The sequence below is a fragment of the Bacillus rossius genome, chromosome 12, assembly GCF_032445375.1.
Source record: "Bacillus rossius redtenbacheri isolate Brsri chromosome 12, Brsri_v3, whole genome shotgun sequence".
Lineage (NCBI taxonomy): Eukaryota > Metazoa > Arthropoda > Insecta > Phasmatodea > Bacillidae > Bacillus > Bacillus rossius.
In genome coordinates, this window is record NC_086339.1 from 34326051 (window position 1) to 34347131 (window position 21081).

The window sequence follows — 21081 nt, forward strand, 5'->3', positions numbered from 1 at the left end:
CTTTTTTGACGTGACAACGTCTAATAAATCGATGAACGCCGGCTGTACGCATGAAAAAGTGTCCCGTAACGCACATTGTCCCGTTATGCTGTGTCCCGTTACGCTCATTGTACGCTTGCGCCACATCTATCTCTCTTCCACTCGATTGGAACAACCATCGATTTGATTTTTTCGAGGCACATTAAACTTGAAAAACTCCCATTCGTTTCCTACATTTCCTATCATCGTCCTATCCTTAACAGAATAACACAGATTGGAAGAAGTTAAATAGCAAACATGTATAAAAGTTATAGTTAAAATAATCTGTTCACTAAAGTAATAAACATATTTGAATTAATGAGAGCAAATAAAAGTAAATTTATCAATTAAATTGTAGATTTCATTTCACTCCTTCTTTGTATCCATACAAAATAGTGATAATTCAATAAAAATGATTCAATTTTATTCATAAAATTATGCAATCATTTCATCAATGTTTTGTTATGACGTCACGTTAAACTATCGTCCGTAAACCGACTTTACAGACAACTTTTTTTTTTAGAACGAAAGAATTATAGTAGAGTCTCGATTAACCAGGCTTCGATTATTCGATCTAAATATCCAATTGAACGCATTGAGTTCACAATATGCTAAAATTTAAACACTATAACCGAATTTTCATATAACAAAGTATCGTATTAGAATCAAAATGGAAAACCCATGTCAATTAGCTCGTTTATTGTAATGCTCTCAAGGAAATGGGATATTCCACATCGCCAATGCGAATCCTGTAAATTAATAGCAACACACTTCAAAACACATGTTCATTGCCGAAGAATACTGTTGAAACATTTGCTTCAGCACCTAAAAATGATCTAACCATAGTCGAAATCCTCAATTAACCTCAGTGATGTAGTTTCCTGGTTAAGCAAATCATGAAGTGACGTGGAAGAATTTACACTGAAGAAAAGGTGAAAAAAAGAATACTACCCCGAAAAACGATACTTCTGGGCCAATTGAAAACCTTTATGATTTTCTAAATATATTCATGTTCCGATATTTTGCTTATCCGATGTTACCGCAGTTCACTTTAAGTCGGTTAATCGAGATTCTGCTGTAACTACCCTGTTGTTAAATATTTAATTTTTCAAACCCTCAAGTTAAAAAAAAAAAAAACATTTTAAGACTTCGAACATTCGGTAGTCATAAATTTAAAATGTGCGTACAGAATTACTTGTATGGTTTTCCATAAAATAAATAAAATTTAGACATGTAATTTTTGTCCTGTCAGGGTAAAACCAAATGTTAAAAAACCTGGAAAATCAACAGTGTACCTGCCCTGGTGCCAGGGCCATTGGGAATTTGTACTTCCCCCCTTTCCACTGCCCTTTTACATCACGATGGCCCTGCCATGAACTATATTACATCAACCAAGTTCGTGATTTCCTCATGTGAAACAAGAATGGGGAGCACAGGGATTCTGGGGCCTACCTATGCTGCAGTAGGAATGGGGTAAAGATCAGTGTTGGTAAACATAGCCCCAGAAGAGGGGATATTACCTTGATCAACAGGTTTTTGATAAACATGAGCCTTGTTGGTATTCAAACAAGTTGTGGGGCGGAGGGAATGACGATGGTGATGTCTGTCTTCAAGGGGCCCGCCTCGTCAGGGGTGTATCTGTGTTAGTGAGGCGTGACACTTGCTGGTGCTTCTAGTGCGGTATAGCCTCTAAGCGCAAGGCTCTGAACTGGCGCGCAGTTTTCTCGTCGTCACATGATAACTGTGAAATTTCTGCGGTGACAGTAACATTATTTTGCGGAGAAATAAAGAAAGAGGTGTAATGCAAGTCCCTTAAGTGCTTTCAAGAATCTGTAATGGTTGTTTTACGCCTAAAAATTACTCTGAAAACATGCGTTTTAGCCATTTTAACTCCTCTAAAAATACAATTTAAAAACTTCATCCAAAATCAAAAGTACTTTTCGGCCCTCATCAAACTCTTAAATGCTTTTCGTAAGCAGACCCCGTTCTGATATCTTGAGTAGTTTTGAAATCGCGTTGTTTTTCCTGAAGCTCTGCTCACCGTATGTGCGCCCGGGTATGCGGAGCCCTTAACAAACTTGGCTAAGAGTGAAATTAGGCTTTAAATGAGCGAATTTTATATATGACTAAGGCAAGAAAGGGAACCCTTCATTTATGTAAAACCCGGTCCAAGTCCAGGTCGGTAGTCTCTATTATTGCTGATCCTTAAGTGCACTATCCTGTTAACTAAGGTGGTGTCCCAGGTAACACTCAGCATGGGAGGCAAGTTGTTGGTCTAATGTGTACCCGCCCCCGATCCAGTTAATCATTGGATTCATTGAGAGAGCCCAAGATTGAAGTCTCAATTTGAGAATGTTGGAGTCATCTTGTTTTTGGCGGTGAAAACATGATCTGTCTTAACCCACCGCTGTGAGGCCGACGCATGCCTCGAGGCAAGTGATGTAACCATGTGTACCCTAGTCCACCACCGAAGCATCGTGGGTCTTAAGACATGCAGTAACCATCTATCACTATAAAAATACTTCAACAGAATAAAAAAAAACAATATTTATAATGAATGAACATCTGCTACCCAATTTCACGAAAAAGGTTTGATTTTTCCCAGTATTTTTTACAGTTAACTTCAAGATGCGGGAACAAGCTGGAAGCTGCCAGCAGATGAAGTCACCATCGTCATCTCCTCCACTCCACGACCTTTTTGAATACTCACAAGGCACATATTTGCTAACCACGTCTTTATCTAAGTAAATGTCTCCTCCTCTGCCCCGTCCCCCCTGCAGCATAGGTAAGCCCTAGAACCCCTTAGCTCCCCCTACTTAAAACGTTTGCAAATGACTTCTTGTTAAACGTCGTGTATTGACCACCTGTTTACTTTTGAATGTAAGTGAAGTTTGTTAATATTCTGTATAACACACCTAGGTTCACATTTACTTAATAAGACTGACCCGCAAAGCAATACACGTGCTTGCAAATCATAGTAAACATCGTGGTAGCTAGAGGCCTTAAAACCCAACATAAGTTTTGAGATAATTGTGGGTGTTAATAAATAATTTATCAATTTTTTTTACTTTTAAGTTAAGTTTATGCATTTCCCTTTTAAACTGGAATTAAATGCATGTGTTGATACATGTAGTGCGAATAAAAATATGTTCCTTAAAAATGTTGATGTTTTCAGGATGGAATTGAGAATGTCAGCTTTGTAGAAGAGGATCTCGCTCGTCTAAACAACTTAGGAGGAGAAGAAAGGGTACAGGTATGGATAATTAAGAATTACAAACATATTTTGTTATTAGGTAACTTGGTATATCACAATTGCGTTGTAACCTAACAAAAAAAATCTTTAAAATGACATACTTCTTTCTTCTTGTATCTCATAAACAAAAATGTAACACATTTTTTTTAACTTTACCATGATTTACACGAATAATTAGAATGACTGACACAAAACCCGACCGATAAAACCTTAAAAATAGGAAAGTTGTCGTATTCGCAGCAAACATCCATAAAATCTGTGACTATAGAGGTTGACGCACGTAAAAACGCACCAGTGTGGACATACCTTTAGTCCACCGCAAAGAGACAAAACATAATAACATTAAATTTAGAAGGACAATTATTAAAATTCCTTAAATTAAACAAACACGAAACCAATGTAAAATAATATTTATAAGGTGTTAGTTTCTTGTAAAAAAATATATTTGTGTAAGTATATGTAATCGAGACAAGTGTCGGTGTGTAAAGTTAAAATGAATTATTACTCCTTTTAATAGAACATCACGATTACCGTAAATGGAGAAAGCCTTAGATGTGGGCTTAATAGTAATATGCAGGACGATTGGCGCATTGCCTATGACCGCATTAACGTTCGATTTCAAGTGACTGCTAATCGTAGGGCACAGTGAAAAAGGGGTTTGGGGGGGGGGGGGAAGTCCACCACTAGGGCTGTGGTGAGGGTGCTGTATCTTGTATTGATCCTGCGAAATTTTTATAGTTACAACATATAATGGTGTACACAATTAATTTGTTATAGCAGTAATATTACTAGTAACTCAATTACTGATAAACAATAGGGTGTGAAGTCAGAATATTATCTCAATGTGCCAGCTGTAGTGAAAAGCTTTCGGACATAAAAGTTAAAATGAAAATGTTGAAGACAGGTTTTAAAAAGAGCCTGGCACTTCATTTCATTCATGCCTTTAAAACAATGTGAAACTCTGAATGCCGCAATTAATAAGTACACATCGATAAGTTATTTGATCCTGATGCAAATTAGGTACCTATATGGGGTAATCAGGAACACATTATTTGTAAAGAAAACTGAACTACATCATTTCATAAAGCTTTAAATCCCTTTGTGATGTATTTTTTATTGTTGCTGTATTTTAGTGATTCAAGTATTAACAACAGATAGCTTTTGACAGCTGTGTACATTAAGAAATCGAAACTAAATTTTTTTTAAGAGTTTTGTTAGTTGCTTACTTGTCATTGACACGTTTATTTTACTGCATAGCTTAGCAAGCTAGAAACTAGGATAGTAACATCTGTGTGACATTAGACAGATACGATGTTCGAGTGAGGAAAAAAGGGAGTAAGGATATACATTTATGATATTTCAACGGGACTTTTGTAGAGATCTACAAAAGATGAGACTAGAACTGAAAAAAAATCATTAGCTCCACTGTGGAGACTCACAAGACAACTATGGTAAGGTAGGAGGGTGTTTTCTCGGAAAGCAAGCAACCTTACATTTATATTTATATAAATTTACTTCGGTAGTGAAATTTTTGAGGTACTCGGGAATATAGTTTTTTTCCCTTTCGTCGGTTATCGCTACCAGCCTTTCACTCCGCTCACAGATCGGTCCCTCTTTTTATACCTGCCGGTTCGTCCCGTGAAAAGGTCTCGTTGCACTCTTAAGTGTTGCGTCAGTTAAAGTCTAAAGCTGGGTTTACGATTGATTTCCTTAAGAATTATAAGTAGATGTATATAGTTCATCCTGGGACAGGGGAGGGGGGAGGGGGATCCGGGGATCCGATCCAGACACCTTAAGGCTTCGCTTCATCACCCATGTTGGATTACGTCACTTCCGCCGGCCATACACGCACGAAAAAGTGTCCCGTTACGTTCATCAGCCATGTACGCACGAAAAAATGTCCCGTTACGTTCATCAGCCATGTACGCACGAAAAAATGTCCCGTTACGACGGACAGACCAGCTCGCCAGGACGTCTCGCTATGAAAAGTATTAGGCGGTAATAAACAGCCAGGAGGTAACGAATATAAGCCTACTTCTACACGTGTTATGAACGCCGGATACATACGGCCAGGCAACCGTGTGTTTTGGCGCGCTCTACTTCCACGACGCGCAACGGCACCGGCAAGTTTTTATTACTACCTCCTCTCAAGTTCTGATCTCCTAATACTTCACAGCAGAGAAGCGCTGTTGGTCGGAGCCCGTAGGTACTTCCTTCGCACGCCTAACCTAACCTAACCTAACCTAAACTAACCTCACCTAACCTAATCCATATGCTAATCTATGCTAACCTAACCTAACATAACCTAACCTAACCTAACCTAAACTAACCTAACCTAACCTAAACTAACCTAACCTAACCTAACCTAATCCATATGCTAATCTATGCTAACCTAACCTAACCTAACCTAACCTAATCCATATGCTAATCTATGCTAACCTAACCTAACCTAACCTAACCTAAACTAAACTAAACTAAAATAAACTAAACTAAACTAAACTAAACTAAACTAAACTTAACTTAACCGAACCTAACCTAACCTAACCTAACCTAACCTAATCCATATGCTAATCTATGCTAACCTAACCTAACCTAAACTAAACTAAACTAAACTAAACTAACCTAACCTAATCCATATGCTAATCTATGCAAACCTAACCTAACCTAACCTAAACTAAACTAACCTAACCTAACCTAACCTAATCCATATGCTAATCTATGCAAACCTAACCTAACCTAAACTAAACTAAACTAAACTAACCTAACCTAATCCATATGCTAATCTATGCTAACCTAACCTAACCTAACCTAATCCATATGCTAATCTATGCTAACCTAACCTAATCCATGCCAATCTATGCTAATCCATGTCAATCTATGCCAATCCGTATGCCAATCTATGCTAATTCGTATACCAATCTATGCTAACCTGTATGCCAATCTATGCTAATCCGTATGTCAATCTATGCTAATCCATATGTTAATCCATGCTAATCCATTTGCCATTTTGTATTTCGAGTAATTTCCACCAACTTCGAATCATGTCGTCACCATTGCAATTTTCGTTACGGTCGCCATCTTGAAAATCCGCAATTTTTATGTTAGAAAATCGGGAAAATTTTTAAAAATCATTAAAAAAATTAAATAATCGAATTAAATAAAAATCTTAAAAACCACTGTTGCAGTTATTGTTACGGTCGACATCTTGGATTATATAAATGTTGCATATTTCGTTACACCCGCCATCTTGGTTGAGTACCATATCATTCTTACACTTTTCGTTAAGACCGCCATATTGGGTCCTATTAATGTTACAATTATCGTTATGGTCGCCATCTTTAAATTTAGACACCATCTTGAAAATCTTTATTTATTATACGATTTTAATGAAAAAAAAGTTCAAAATTCATCAAAAAATTAACTTAATAGAATTCTGTTTATATCGATTCCCGTCCTTGATTCGAAACCGGCGAGGGCAAAAAATATAAAATCAACAGATCCTTCCTCCACAGAAGCCACCTTCAGACTGACCTACCTCCACCAATAACAAGGTATTTACCATCAGCTGGTATGACGTCACCACACCTTTGACCTTGACCTTGATTTTTGACCTTGACCTTGAAATTTAACCTTAACCTTGAAATTTGACCTCGACATTGATCTTTGACTTTGACCTTGATGTCCATCACGGATCCGTCATTTTATGTTCAGTACATGCTAGCGGTCATTGCCACCATCATGTTTTCGTCTGCTGGAGGTCACCATATTGTGTGTACTTGTCTTACCATCATGCAAATTCTATTCTAACATGCTACAGTGCAGTAATAATTTATTATTGCTGAGGTGTCCACCATCTTGAAATTTGACCGCCATGTTGAAATCATGTAATTATTTAGTTAGAAATGCGGGAAAAATTCCAATAGTCTCCGAAAAAATCAATTATTAATTTACAAATTGAATCGATGGATCCATGTCCACGGTTAGATTCTTGACCAGTGACAGTTGTAACTAATTATTAAATAAATTTTAAATTCTTTTTTCCGTTACCTTTCGCGGAGTTTATTAATCATAAGTCAATATACCTAACCAAAGAATTAATACAGTGACGATAAGCCTATCATGAAAGTCTAATTTTTGAATAATCTGAATAACCTATAAGCCGTTCATGTACAAAACCGCACATAAAGAACAATTGTCTTCAGTCCATGAGACCGAGTCATGTCATTATCAGACGTATAGGCTAGTCATTTCAGGACCACATGACCTTCGTCGTTAGCTAATTATATTCAATTAATCCATCGTGACATTTTTATACATTCTAAAGGAGCAAGTAACCTTGAAAAATATTTTAGTAACACCAAGAGGTGATAAACTAGTAAATATTCAATCACTACATTTTGTACTACGCGCAATCAACAAAAAGGAAGCACCATCAACGAAAAGACAGCACCACCAACGAAAAGGCAGCACCGACTACGAAAAGGCAGCACATTTGGAAGCACCGACTACGAAAAGGCAGCACATTTGGCAGCACCGACAACGAAAAGGCAGCACATTTGGAAGCACCGACAACGAAAAGGCAGCACATTTGGAAGCACCATCATCGAAAAGGCAGCACATTTGGAAGCTCCATCAACAAAAAAAGGCAAAAAGGAAGCACAAGTTACGAGATCTAAGTCTTAGTTAGAAATCAGAATACAAGAAATAAAAACATTAAATTCTTATAATTTAAATTATTTATTTTATTGCTTTACATTATACAAATGCAAGTAAAACAAGCCATTATTGTATGTAGCCAGCATTCCTCAGTTCCTTGAGTATGAAGGATATTTCTTTGATGCACGAATAGTTTCCTGCACAAAGCGAACCATGTAAAAGTCTTAGCCGGTCAACCAATATGTTTGGATCTTTCCATGATGTGTAATCAATCTCTTCTACCACCATCTTCCTTGCACCTTTATAAATATTACGATCTCTGGTGTCTTCCGTTTTACCACCAACCTCAGGGTAACTTTCATGTTTGAGACGGTGATCATCACAAGCTTGATCAGATTTATTTAATATATCACGTCGTTTCCACCGTTTCGGTCTCAGGACACCGCCACATTCTTCGATCTTGGCAGCTTTAGGTGTTTCATCATAGTCTATGTCTTTGTCAACAGCCTCAGAGTCACTGTAACAATCACCGTAGAAGGAATCGTCTTCACCCAATTTACCGTAATAATTCGATGTTGATGATGTTGAAGTGTCTTCTTCGTCTTCATGCTTCCTTTTTAGGAGTCCATCATTTTTACAAAGTAGGAAAGATCTACTTGAATTCGGCTGGAATATATTCTCACTTTTCACGTTAAGGATTCTTTCATTGTCTTCATTCTTCCGTAAATCATCAACCTCCTTCAATTTAAGTTCTTTGTCGAGATCGGAAGAGCCAAGAAAATTATTGTCGTAATGCAGATCACTCTTCCTTAGGATGGTAGATTCATCGTTGTCCTCTAGCTTGTACGCAGGCTTGGCGCTACAAGTTCTGCCATGTCTTTTTAGGCTCTCTCCCCGCGTAAACGACTTGCTACATCGAACACAACTTATCATATTACGCAGTGGATTTTTAACACAGTCATTCTTCTCGTGTTGTCTTTTATTCTTTCTCAAGATAAACTCTTTACCGCAAAACTTACACCTATGTTCTTTCGATACAGCGTCAGATCCCAAATCAGAATTCATATTAGTTACTGAGACTAATGCCAGATACCAATTGAGTGTTTTAAATTAGATCCAATACTTAAATAGAAATTTTTTCATATTTCATCAGCGAGAATTAATATATCTCATGCAAAAGTACTTTATGCATGTAGTTCTGCTTTTCAACAACAGATGTCGCCACATGTTGCTTGCAGGTAAATAATATTTAGTTCTTTTATGCAGGGTGCGGGATGCTCACTAACGATCGCAAAAGAAGGATGGCTTCGCTAGACTCCAAGGAAAAGGAAGTTCGTCTTGCATGTTGGTGCTCCACAGATGACTCATGGCATAATATTAATTTGACTGAGTAATGATATGTGTTAATTCCACCTTATAAAAATATTGCAAGTTTTGATTTAGTAGCAGAAATTATCGAATTAAATGTAACTCCAAATAAAATGACATGTCTCATTAGACAAAAAAAATCCATGCAGAGAGCGGTTTCTCAGAATAGTCAGAAACACTTGAAGAAACCACAGGAATGATTGCAAGAACACGGGAAAACCCATCAAAATATTGACAAGAATAATCAGGAGCACACGGAGAAAACCATCAAAATATTGACAAGAATATTCAGGAGCACACGGAGAAAACCACCATAATATTAACAATAATAATCGGAAGCACACGGATAAAACCACAATAATATCGACAAGAATAATCGGAAGCACACAGAGAAAACCACCACAAGTTTTCTTTGATATCATAAAAATACAGAAAAAAAATATTTAAAAATAAAAATAAATTGTTTTATTAATTTATTTTTATTTTTAAATATTTTTTTTCTGTATTTTTATGATATCAAAGAAAACTTGTGGTGGTTTTCTCTGTGTGCTTCCGATTATTCTTGTCGATATTATTGTGGTTTTCTCCGTGTGCTTCCGATTATTATTGTTAATATTATGGTGGTTTTCTCCGTGTGCTCCTGAATATTCTTGTCAATATTTTGATGGTTTTCTCCGTGTGCTCCTGATTATTCTTGTCAATATTTTGATGGGTTTTCCCGTGTTCTTGCAATCATTCCTGTGGTTTCTTCAAGTGTTTCTGACTATTCTGAGAAACCGCTCTCTGCATGGATTTTTTTTGTCTAATGAGACATGTCATTTTATTTGGAGTTACATTTAATTCGATAATTTCTGCTACTAAATCAAAACTTGCAATATTTTTATAAGGTGGAATTAACACATATCATTACTCAGTCAAATTAATATTATGCCATGAGACATCTGTGGAGCACCAACATGCAAGACGAACTTCCTTTTCCTTGGAGTCTAGCGAAGCCATCCTTCTTTTGCGATCGTTAGTGAGCATCCCGCACCCTGCATAAAAGAACTAAATATTATTTACCTGCAAGCAACATGTGGCGACATCTGTTGTTGAAAAGCAGAACTACATGCATAAAGTACTTTTGCATGAGATATATTAATTCTCGCTGATGAAATATGAAAAAATTTCTATTTAAGTATTGGATCTAATTTAAAACACTCAATTGGTATCTGGCATTAGTCTCAGTAACTAATATGAATTCTGATTTGGGATCTGACGCTGTATCGAAAGAACATAGGTGTAAGTTTTGCGGTAAAGAGTTTATCTTGAGAAAGAATAAAAGACAACACGAGAAGAATGACTGTGTTAAAAATCCACTGCGTAATATGATAAGTTGTGTTCGATGTAGCAAGTCGTTTACGCGGGGAGAGAGCCTAAAAAGACATGGCAGAACTTGTAGCGCCAAGCCTGCGTACAAGCTAGAGGACAACGATGAATCTACCATCCTAAGGAAGAGTGATCTGCATTACGACAATAATTTTCTTGGCTCTTCCGATCTCGACAAAGAACTTAAATTGAAGGAGGTTGATGATTTACGGAAGAATGAAGACAATGAAAGAATCCTTAACGTGAAAAGTGAGAATATATTCCAGCCGAATTCAAGTAGATCTTTCCTACTTTGTAAAAATGATGGACTCCTAAAAAGGAAGCATGAAGACGAAGAAGACACTTCAACATCATCAACATCGAATTATTACGGTAAATTGGGTGAAGACGATTCCTTCTACGGTGATTGTTACAGTGACTCTGAGGCTGTTGACAAAGACATAGACTATGATGAAACACCTAAAGCTGCCAAGATCGAAGAATGTGGCGGTGTCCTGAGACCGAAACGGTGGAAACGACGTGATATATTAAATAAATCTGATCAAGCTTGTGATGATCACCGTCTCAAACATGAAAGTTACCCTGAGGTTGGTGGTAAAACGGAAGACACCAGAGATCGTAATATTTATAAAGGTGCAAGGAAGATGGTGGTAGAAGAGATTGATTACACATCATGGAAAGATCCAAACATATTGGTTGACCGGCTAAGACTTTTACATGGTTCGCTTTGTGCAGGAAACTATTCGTGCATCAAAGAAATATCCTTCATACTCAAGGAACTGAGGAATGCTGGCTACATACAATAATGGCTTGTTTTACTTGCATTTGTATAATGTAAAGCAATAAAATAAATAATTTAAATTATAAGAATTTAATGTTTTTATTTCTTGTATTCTGATTTCTAACTAAGACTTAGATCTCGTAACTTGTGCTTCCTTTTTGCCTTTTTTTGTTGATGGAGCTTCCAAATGTGCTGCCTTTTCGATGATGGTGCTTCCAAATGTGCTGCCTTTTCGTTGTCGGTGCTTCCAAATGTGCTGCCTTTTCGTTGTCGGTGCTACCAAATGTGCTGCCTTTTCGTAGTCGGTGCTTCCAAATGTGCTGCCTTTTCGTTGTCGGTGCTGCCAAATGTGCTGCCTTTTCGTTGTCGGTGCTGTCAAATGTGCTGCCTTTTCGTATTCGGTGCTTCCAAATGTGCTGCCTTTTCGTAGTCGGTGCTTCCAAATGTGCTGCCTTTTCGTTGTCGGTGCTGCCAAATGTGCTGCCTTTTCGTTGTCGGTGCTGCCGAATGTGCTGCCTTTTCGTTGTCGGTGCTGCCAAATGTGCTGCCTTTTCGTTGTCGGTGCTGCCGAATGTGCTGCCTTTTCTTAGTCGGTGCTTCCAAATGTGCTGCCTTTTCGTAGTCTGTGCTTCCAAATGTGCTGCCTTTTCGTAGTCGGTGCTTCCAAATGTGCTGCCTTTTCGTAGTCTGTGCTTCCAAATGTGCTGCCTTTTCGTAGTCGGTGCTTCCAAATGTGCTGCCTTTTCGTTGTCGGTGCTGCCAAATGTGCTGCCTTTTCGTTGTCGGTGCTTCCAAATGTGCTGCCTTTTCGTAGTCGGTGCTTCCAAATTTGCTGCCTTTTTTGTTGATGGTACTTCTATTTTTTTAATGTTTTTTTGACTCTAGTATTTTAGTAAATTGTTCTTGATTTGACTAGCGTATTATTCAAACCGGTTAATGTATAAAAACGAGTCCTAGACAGCAGGACGCCCAATTTGTTACTGCCGTCGACGGTGTACGGATCACCTAGTTTGTTTCTTCTGGTGCATAAGTCGCGTAACTGCCTGTTCTTGAGACTTCGATGGCATCTTTACCGACTTTAACGTCGTACTCGATGGAGGATGTACCATCGACAGATGTAAAGGATGATCGTCTGCTTGGGACTGTATTCACCAACACGAATAAGAAAGATACACGCAAGCATAAAGCTAATGTTGGTGACATTGTGAGAATCTCCAAGCAGAAAGGTGTCTTTGAGAAAGGTTTCACAGCGAATTGGAGTTCTGAACTTTTCCGTGTGATGTTACAGTGACTCTGAGGCTGTTGACAAAGACATAGACTATGATGAAACACCTAAAGCTGCCAAGATCGAAGAATGTGGCGGTGTCCTGAGACCGAAACGGTGGAAACGACGTGATATATTAAATAAATCTGATCAAGCTTGTGATGATCACCGTCTCAAACATGAAAGTTACCCTGAGGTTGGTGGTAAAACGGAAGACACCAGAGATCGTAATATTTATAAAGGTGCAAGGAAGATGGTGGTAGAAGAGATTGATTACACATCATGGAAAGATCCAAACATATTGGTTGACCGGCTAAGACTTTTACATGGTTCGCTTTGTGCAGGAAACTATTCGTGCATCAAAGAAATATCCTTCATACTCAAGGAACTGAGGAATGCTGGCTACATACAATAATGGCTTGTTTTACTTGCATTTGTATAATGTAAAGCAATAAAATAAATAATTTAAATTATAAGAATTTAATGTTTTTATTTCTTGTATTCTGATTTCTAACTAAGACTTAGATCTCGTAACTTGTGCTTCCTTTTTGCCTTTTTTTGTTGATGGAGCTTCCAAATGTGCTGCCTTTTCGATGATGGTGCTTCCAAATGTGCTGCCTTTTCGTTGTCGGTGCTTCCAAATGTGCTGCCTTTTCGTTGTCGGTGCTGCCAAATGTGCTGCCTTTTCGTAGTCGGTGCTTCCAAATGTGCTGCCTTTTCGTAGTCGGTGCTGCCTTTTCGTTGGTGGTGCTGTCTTTTCGTTGATGGTGCTTCCTTTTTGTTGATTGCGCGTAGTACAAAATGTAGTGATTGAATATTTACTAGTTTATCACCTCTTGGTGTTACTAAAATATTTTTCAAGGTTACTTGCTCCTTTAGAATGTATAAAAATGTCACGATGGATTAATTGAATATAATTAGCTAACGACGAAGGTCACGTGGTCCTGAAATGACTAGCCTATACGTCTGATAATGACATGACTCGGTCTCATGGACTGAAGACAATTGTTCTTTATGTGCGGTTTTGTACATGAACGGCTTATAGGTTATTCAGATTATTCAAAAATTAGACTTTCATGATAGGCTTATCGTCACTGTATTAATTCTTTGGTTAGGTATATTGACTTATGATTAATAAACTCCGCGAAAGGTAACGGAAAAAAGAATTTAAAATTTATTTAATAATTAGTTACAACTGTCACTGGTCAAGAATCTAACCGTGGACATGGATCCATCGATTCAATTTGTAAATTAATAATTGATTTTTTCGGAGACTATTGGAATTTTTCCCGCATTTCTAACTAAATAATTACATGATTTCAACATGGCGGTCAAATTTCAAGATGGTGGACACCTCAGCAATAATAAATTATTACTGCACTGTAGCATGTTAGAATAGAATTTGCATGATGGTAAGACAAGTACACACAATATGGTGACCTCCAGCAGACGAAAACATGATGGTGGCAATGACCGCTAGCATGTACTGAACATAAAATGACGGATCCGTGATGGACATCAAGGTCAAAGTCAAAGATCAATGTCGAGGTCAAATTTCAAGGTTAAGGTTAAATTTCAAGGTCAAGGTCAAAAATCAAGGTCAAGGTCAAAGGTGTGGTGACGTCATACCAGCTGATGGTAAATACCTTGTTATTGGTGGAGGTAGGTCAGTCTGAAGGTGGCTTCTGTGGAGGAAGGATCTGTTGATTTTATATTTTTTGCCCTCGCCGGTTTCGAATCAAGGACGGGAATCGATATAAACAGAATTCTATTAAGTTAATTTTTTGATGAATTTTGAACTTTTTTTTTTCATTAAAATCGTATAATAAATAAAGATTTTCAAGATGGTGTCTAAATTTAAAGATGGCGACCATAACGATAATTGTAACATTAATAGGACCCAATATGGCGGTCTTAACGAAAAGTGTAAGAATGATATGGTACTCAACCAAGATGGCGGGTGTAACGAAATATGCAACATTTATATAATCCAAGATGTCGACCGTAACAATAACTGCAACAGTGGTTTTTAAGATTTTTATTTAATTCGATTATTTAATTTTTTTAATGATTTTTAAAAATTTTCCCGATTTTCTAACATAAAAATTGCGGATTTTCAAGATGGCGACCGTAACGAAAATTGCAATGGTGACGACATGATTCGAAGTTGGTGGAAATTACTAGAAATACAAAATGGCAAATGGATTAGCATGGATTAACATATGGATTAGCATAGATTGACATACGGATTAGCATAGATTGGCATACAGGTTAGCATAGATTGGTATACGAATTAGCATAGATTGGCATACGGATTGGCATAGATTGACATGGATTAGCATAGATTGGCATGGATTAGGTTAGGTTAGCATAGATTAGCATATGGATTAGGTTAGGTTAGGTTAGGTTAGCATAGATTAGCATATGGATTAGGTTAGGTTAGTTTAGTTTAGTTTAGTTTAGGTTAGGTTAGGTTTGCATAGATTAGCATATGGATTAGGTTAGGTTAGGTTAGGTTAGTTTAGTTTAGGTTAGGTTAGGTTAGGTTTGCATAGATTAGCATATGGATTAGGTTAGGTTAGTTTAGTTTAGTTTAGTTTAGTTTAGGTTAGGTTAGGTTAGCATAGATTAGCATATGGATTAGGTTAGGTTAGGTTAGGTTAGGTTAGGTTCGGTTAAGTTAAGTTTAGTTTAGTTTAGTTTAGTTTAGTTTAGTTTATTTTAGTTTAGTTTAGTTTAGGTTAGGTTAGGTTAGGTTAGGTTAGCATAGATTAGCATATGGATTAGGTTAGGTTAGGTTAGGTTAGGTTAGCATAGATTAGCATATGGATTAGGTTAGGTTAGGTTAGGTTAGTTTAGGTTAGGTTAGGTTAGTTTAGGTTAGGTTAGGTTAGGTTATGTTAGGTTAGGTTAGCATAGATTAGCATATGGATTAGGTTAGGTGAGGTTAGTTTAGGTTAGGTTAGGTTAGGTTAGGCGTGCGAAGGAAGTACCTACGGGCTCCGACCAACAGCGCTTCTCTGCTGTGAAGTATTAGGAGATCAGAACTTGAGAGGAGGTAGTAATAAAAACTTGCCGGTGCCGTTGCGCGTCGTGGAAGTAGAGCGCGCCAAAACACACGGTTGCCTGGCCGTATGTATCCGGCGTTCATAACACGTGTAGAAGTAGGCTTATATTCGTTACCTCCTGGCTGTTTATTACCGCCTAATACTTTTCATAGCGAGACGTCCTGGCGAGCTGGTCTGTCCGTCGTAACGGGACATTTTCTCGTGCGTACATGGCTGATGAACGTAACGGGACATTTTTTCGTGCGTACATGGCTGATGAACGTAACGGGACACTTTTTCGTGCGTGTATGGCCGGCGGAAGTGACGTAATCCAACATGGGTGATGAAGCGAAGCCTTAAGGTGTCTGGATCGGATCCCCGGATCCCCCTCCCCCCTCCCCTGTCCCAGGATGAACTATATACATCTACTATTATAACTTAACATCGAGCACACTATTAAGTCAAAACTACATTTTCCAGTTTATTATTGATATAGAAGTCGTTAATTCGAACCAATCACAGCACAAAACACATGGTCGGCCATTGTTCGAAATGGAGAAGCAGGTTTGAAATAGGTTATTGACAAATGGGATATCTATTTTTCTTCTATCGTTACATCATCTTCTACTAAAATGTCAAATTCTGTTGCATAAGAATGTTCACTCATGTCTAAATTAATTCGTAATTACAAATATACGAATTCTAACCAAAAATACTGCCTCGCTCGGTCCAATACCAAGACATAAACTTCCGGCTGAAAGGTTCCGGTTTGTTGTGATTGGTCGCTTCCCTTAAGTCTTAACGAAAAATATAAAATATAACCATTTCTGTTAAGTCTTAAGTCATCATATGGTTCGCACACGACCCGTCAAAATTCACTCACGACAATCATAAACCATTCCACTAGTTTACATAGAGTCATATGGTAAGTACACGACTAAGTCTTAATTCTTAATTCTTAATTTTCAATCGTAAACCCACCTTGACACTCAAAGCTGCGGAAACAATGGCATCCTAGATACACATGTTCACGCGGATGGGGTTCTGTATTTCCGTGCAGCGGTGAGGAAGAAACGGACTCTACTACTTCATGCCCCTACCGCAGGATAGCGCCACTGGCTGGTCTGCCTCGTCTCTAGCAGCCTCGTAAATATGGTTATATTTTCTATGTGCGTGTGTGTGTATTCAGACATACATATGTACTGGAACATAAATATTTATACTAGAATTACAAAACAATTTCTACCAACACCCATGTAACTGAATTTTCTTCTTTCAGTTAAAATCCCTTTTACTGGATTTCTCAGCGCTGAGCTATATAGATCCATCAGGAGTCAATACTGTTAAAATCCTGGAAGAGGAATTCCAGAAGCTCGGCATTCCTGTCTATCTCGCTGGAAGCTCATGTAAGTAGATTATGGCACGTTGGGAAAGTGTGTAGGTTCCGGAAGACATTAAGAATATATTATTATGAAGGAAAAATATTGAGTTCCCCTTTGATATTGATGCTTAAATTATGATATTTTTATAAAATTGTTCAGTATATGTATCTTATATTATTTATACACATTAGTGCTTGATTTCTTAGTCATAAGGAGAGATTGAATCAGTTTTCTTGTATAAATAATAAATCAATAATATTTTTAAATTACTGATGTAACTAAAGTCTGACATGCAATAGGGCAAGTGTTATGTATCAGTTTCTAGGGGATGGGGTGGACAAGATGGGGTGTTGTGTGGTCAGATCACTCGCCTTACACCAAAGCGGTAGGTTTGATTCCTTGTGGGTTCGAACTAGAATATTTTACTGATGGGAATCATAGTGGGCGTTGCCGTGCGCTGGTGAATGTTCATAGGACACTCAGTGAAGCCTCCCTCTCTCTCCCCTGCGCAATGTGTATGCCGACATAGCTACACCAACAACCCCAAACACACACACATTATACTCTTTAAGCTGGGCGGATTTGTTATGGATTTATAAAATAATTTTAATATCATTATTTAATTAGCTTTGCACTATATGCTGTCCATTCATAATGCCATTTGAGAAAAAAATAATAAGTCTACTTTTTTTTAAAAATAAAGTTAGTCTCAGCGAGAATTTTAAATTAAGTTTTTCTGGTAATGATAGCATGACATTATAATTTGTGTTGTAATATTGTATATGTGAATCATTTCTTCCTATTGAAAAATATAATTTCTAGGAACTCGGGAATTATTGAAGATTATTGTATACAAAACGTTAGGTCATAAGATTACAGATATTTATATTTTATTTGAAAACATTTAAATGTAATTTTAATGTTTTATAAGAATTCATTGTATACATTCTAATTAAACATGTGATATTTAATTCAATTTTTTCCTCTCTAATTTCCGAAATACGTCAAAGGACGTTTAAGAGTTTGTTGGAAGTAAAGACAATTATATTTAATATCTAATTATGTCTATACCATTATTAGAACTACGTAGATGCTTATGTAAAGATTGCCGTCTGGTTGGCGTATAATTTTAGAGTTGGACATTGTCTGATTAACATTGTTCGTCGGTTCGAAACAAACAACATCGGAAATATTTTACTTTATTTGATATGAGAAAAGTGACCATAAAGCCTATTATAACATGTACTTAAAATGAAAATTTGACATTATATTAAACAGCTACACGAGCGCTCTATCGAATGCAGTATGAGAAATAAATGGCTGGAAAATACAATAATGTGACAATGACATATAAGCGGAATTAAGGATAAAATTTTAAGTCACAACTATGAATGTAGCAAAAGTATAGTAACAAATGAAAAGTTAAAGACATGCATATGACTATAGCATAAGTTTAATAAGGAATTAAACAGTTAAAGCTATATAAATGACTTCAGCATAAGTTGAGTTATAGAGAGAGGAGAGTCCTAGGGCAAGCGGTAGGGTCAGAGGTCAAGGTCAGCCAAGATGACGTCTGACGCCCAGCCGGGAGGCCTACTTGATTGTCCAACTGTGTTCTTCCAGGTCCGGTGTACGAGAACCTGAAGAAGTGTGGGCTTCTCGGCGAAGAGAACTGCGAAGAGAGAACTTCCATGAAGATTTTCCCTACAGTCCATGACGCCGTCATGTACATCCAGATGAATGAAAACCACCAGAACTTCAACACTCGAACGTGACATGCTTTTCACTTGCTTCTCGACAGGAGCGGACAACCTTTTTCCGAGTCTTTGGACAGACCCTCGCGGGGGAACCATGCCAAGTGGATGGCAATTGCGTTCGTGGGAGGCCCTGGAATGTTTGGATAGGAGTAAGTGAAGAAATATATTTCAGTTTTAACGTATCCACGAGCGTGAATTGCCCTATTATAACATCAGAAAATATTCTTTCCAAGTAATTTCAATTTCATCTCTAATCAAAGAGATCCAGTAAGTGAACAAGTAGAAAAAAAATGTAACATTTTCCTCCTTTAGTAAAGACGTAGATAAAAATGGACCTTTGAAAAGTTTGAACCATGTACGTTTTAAATTAATATTTATTTAATTGCTAATCCTGGAGAAAAATTTAATACTTCATGGGAATATTTTTTTTTGTTCTTTAAACATTTGTGAATTATGTAAATAATGAATGTATGACCCCTTGTATCAAAATGTTATGGATGAAAAGTTTTTTGCTCAGCTACTGTCATAATATTTATGCAGTTGTAATACGTTTGAATAAATGAACACAACCATATTGTGGAAGTTTTTATTTTAAGGAGTAGTTGAAAACTCAGGCGTGCTGAAGGATAACCATTAAGTGAGCTAAAGGACCACTAAATTATATTTTACATTTTAAATTGGATTTAAGCCAATAGTTATAAGTATGTGTGTGTATATATAAACACATACCTGAAGAATTTCAGTAGTACGTATAAATTGGCCGGTCCTGCACCTGGCTTTTGGCTGAGGATGGAGGATGGAATCAGCAAAATTGGATTCTGACGTCAGAGTTGCCATCTTGGATGACCAAGACCTTTGTCCTTGACCTTGACCTTTAAAATATTCCGGAAATGACTGATAAAATGCCCAAAATTCTCAAAAATCCGCCAAAATTTCCAGTTTTTTGGGGGGGGGGGGGGAATTTCGCCAAAAATCTTCAAAAATTTTAAAAAATTTCCTTATTTCGAGGGGAAAATGTCCTTTTTTTTTTGGGAATATTTCCAGTTTTATTTCTCAAAAATGCCAATGGTTTGAAAATTCCCCAAAGTGGATTGAGTTACCCGGGGACAAGCCGCTCTAAGCCGCCCAGATCATAAACTCGACCATTAGAATTCACGGCCGCCATCTTGAGTTATGATGTAAACGTTGAAATTATCGTTACAGTCACCATATTGAAAATCCATACTTTTTATGCTAGCAAATCGGGAAAAATCTTAAAAATTTATAAAAATATTAATTAATAAAATTTTTTAAAAACATTCCACCATGTTGGGTTATGACACCACGGACGCCATATTGAAAATATATTACATAATTTCTACTCTACTACAGGAAAATTGGCAAAAATTTGCAAATTAATAAATATTTTGTTCTGTATTGGCTTGAACTGACTAATTATTAGCTCCAATCGGTTTACTAAAGTAAGGAGACAAACCAGTTACTGTTCCTACATAGTCTTTTTCTTCCAGACAGAGGTTCTCGATACTGTGATTAACAGACTGCTTGACATCGTCGGAATTGTAAATGGGAGAATTCACTGTCTTTAATGTGCACTTCTTCAATTTGTTCTCTAACGGTAATGGTTTGCCATTTACACAATTCAGCCACAAATTATATTTTAAAGATCCGTACGTTGCTACTTAATCAGTAAACTGGTTGATTATGTTCTGCTTGATATCATAAAGAAAAGTACAAATGTCTTTTGACTTAATAAATGTATTTAGATAATAGTAGTCTTTCAACATTCCACGAAATGCAGATTGCGCCAAGTAGATCTGTTATATTTTACCTGTAATGCACCGAGCGCAGTCTTAGGCTTAGATTAATCACATTCGGTTGATAATCATCTGATTTTGTGCTTACGCATGCCTACGAGTCACCAATCTAAAGTGAGGAGTCGAAATGTCTGCATGTAGTTCAACAGTAGGCACACGGACACCACCTTTACATTTATCACATGCTGTCGCAAGCTGTTGATACGTGTAAACCAAACATGGCACGCATCGCAGTGAAAAACGGTACGAGAAGGATTCTTTATACATTTGTTCCTCTCATGTCTTCGTGCATCATGGGAAAATGCGAACAACATATCACAGTAGCTGCAAGGATGCCAAGTTGATGAAAACGAACCTTTCAGGCTCGAACTAG

The 21081-nt window shown here is 37.3% G+C and overlaps 1 protein-coding gene across 2 annotated transcripts in view; it reads left to right on the forward strand.

Annotated features, from left to right (window-relative positions):
* The window catches only part of LOC134537822 (prestin-like), a 63694-nt gene extending 44226 nt beyond the window's left edge, over positions 1–19468 (forward strand). For both annotated transcript variants that reach the window (XM_063378669.1, XM_063378670.1), the window contains 3 exons: positions 3194–3271; positions 17035–17161; positions 18761–19468. In XM_063378669.1, the coding sequence (XP_063234739.1) occupies positions 3194–3271; positions 17035–17161; positions 18761–18912 (357 nt within the window). In that variant the 3' untranslated portion in view covers positions 18913–19468. The remainder of the gene's footprint in view (positions 1–3193; positions 3272–17034; positions 17162–18760) is intronic.
* Positions 19469–21081: the final 1613 nt, after the last annotated feature.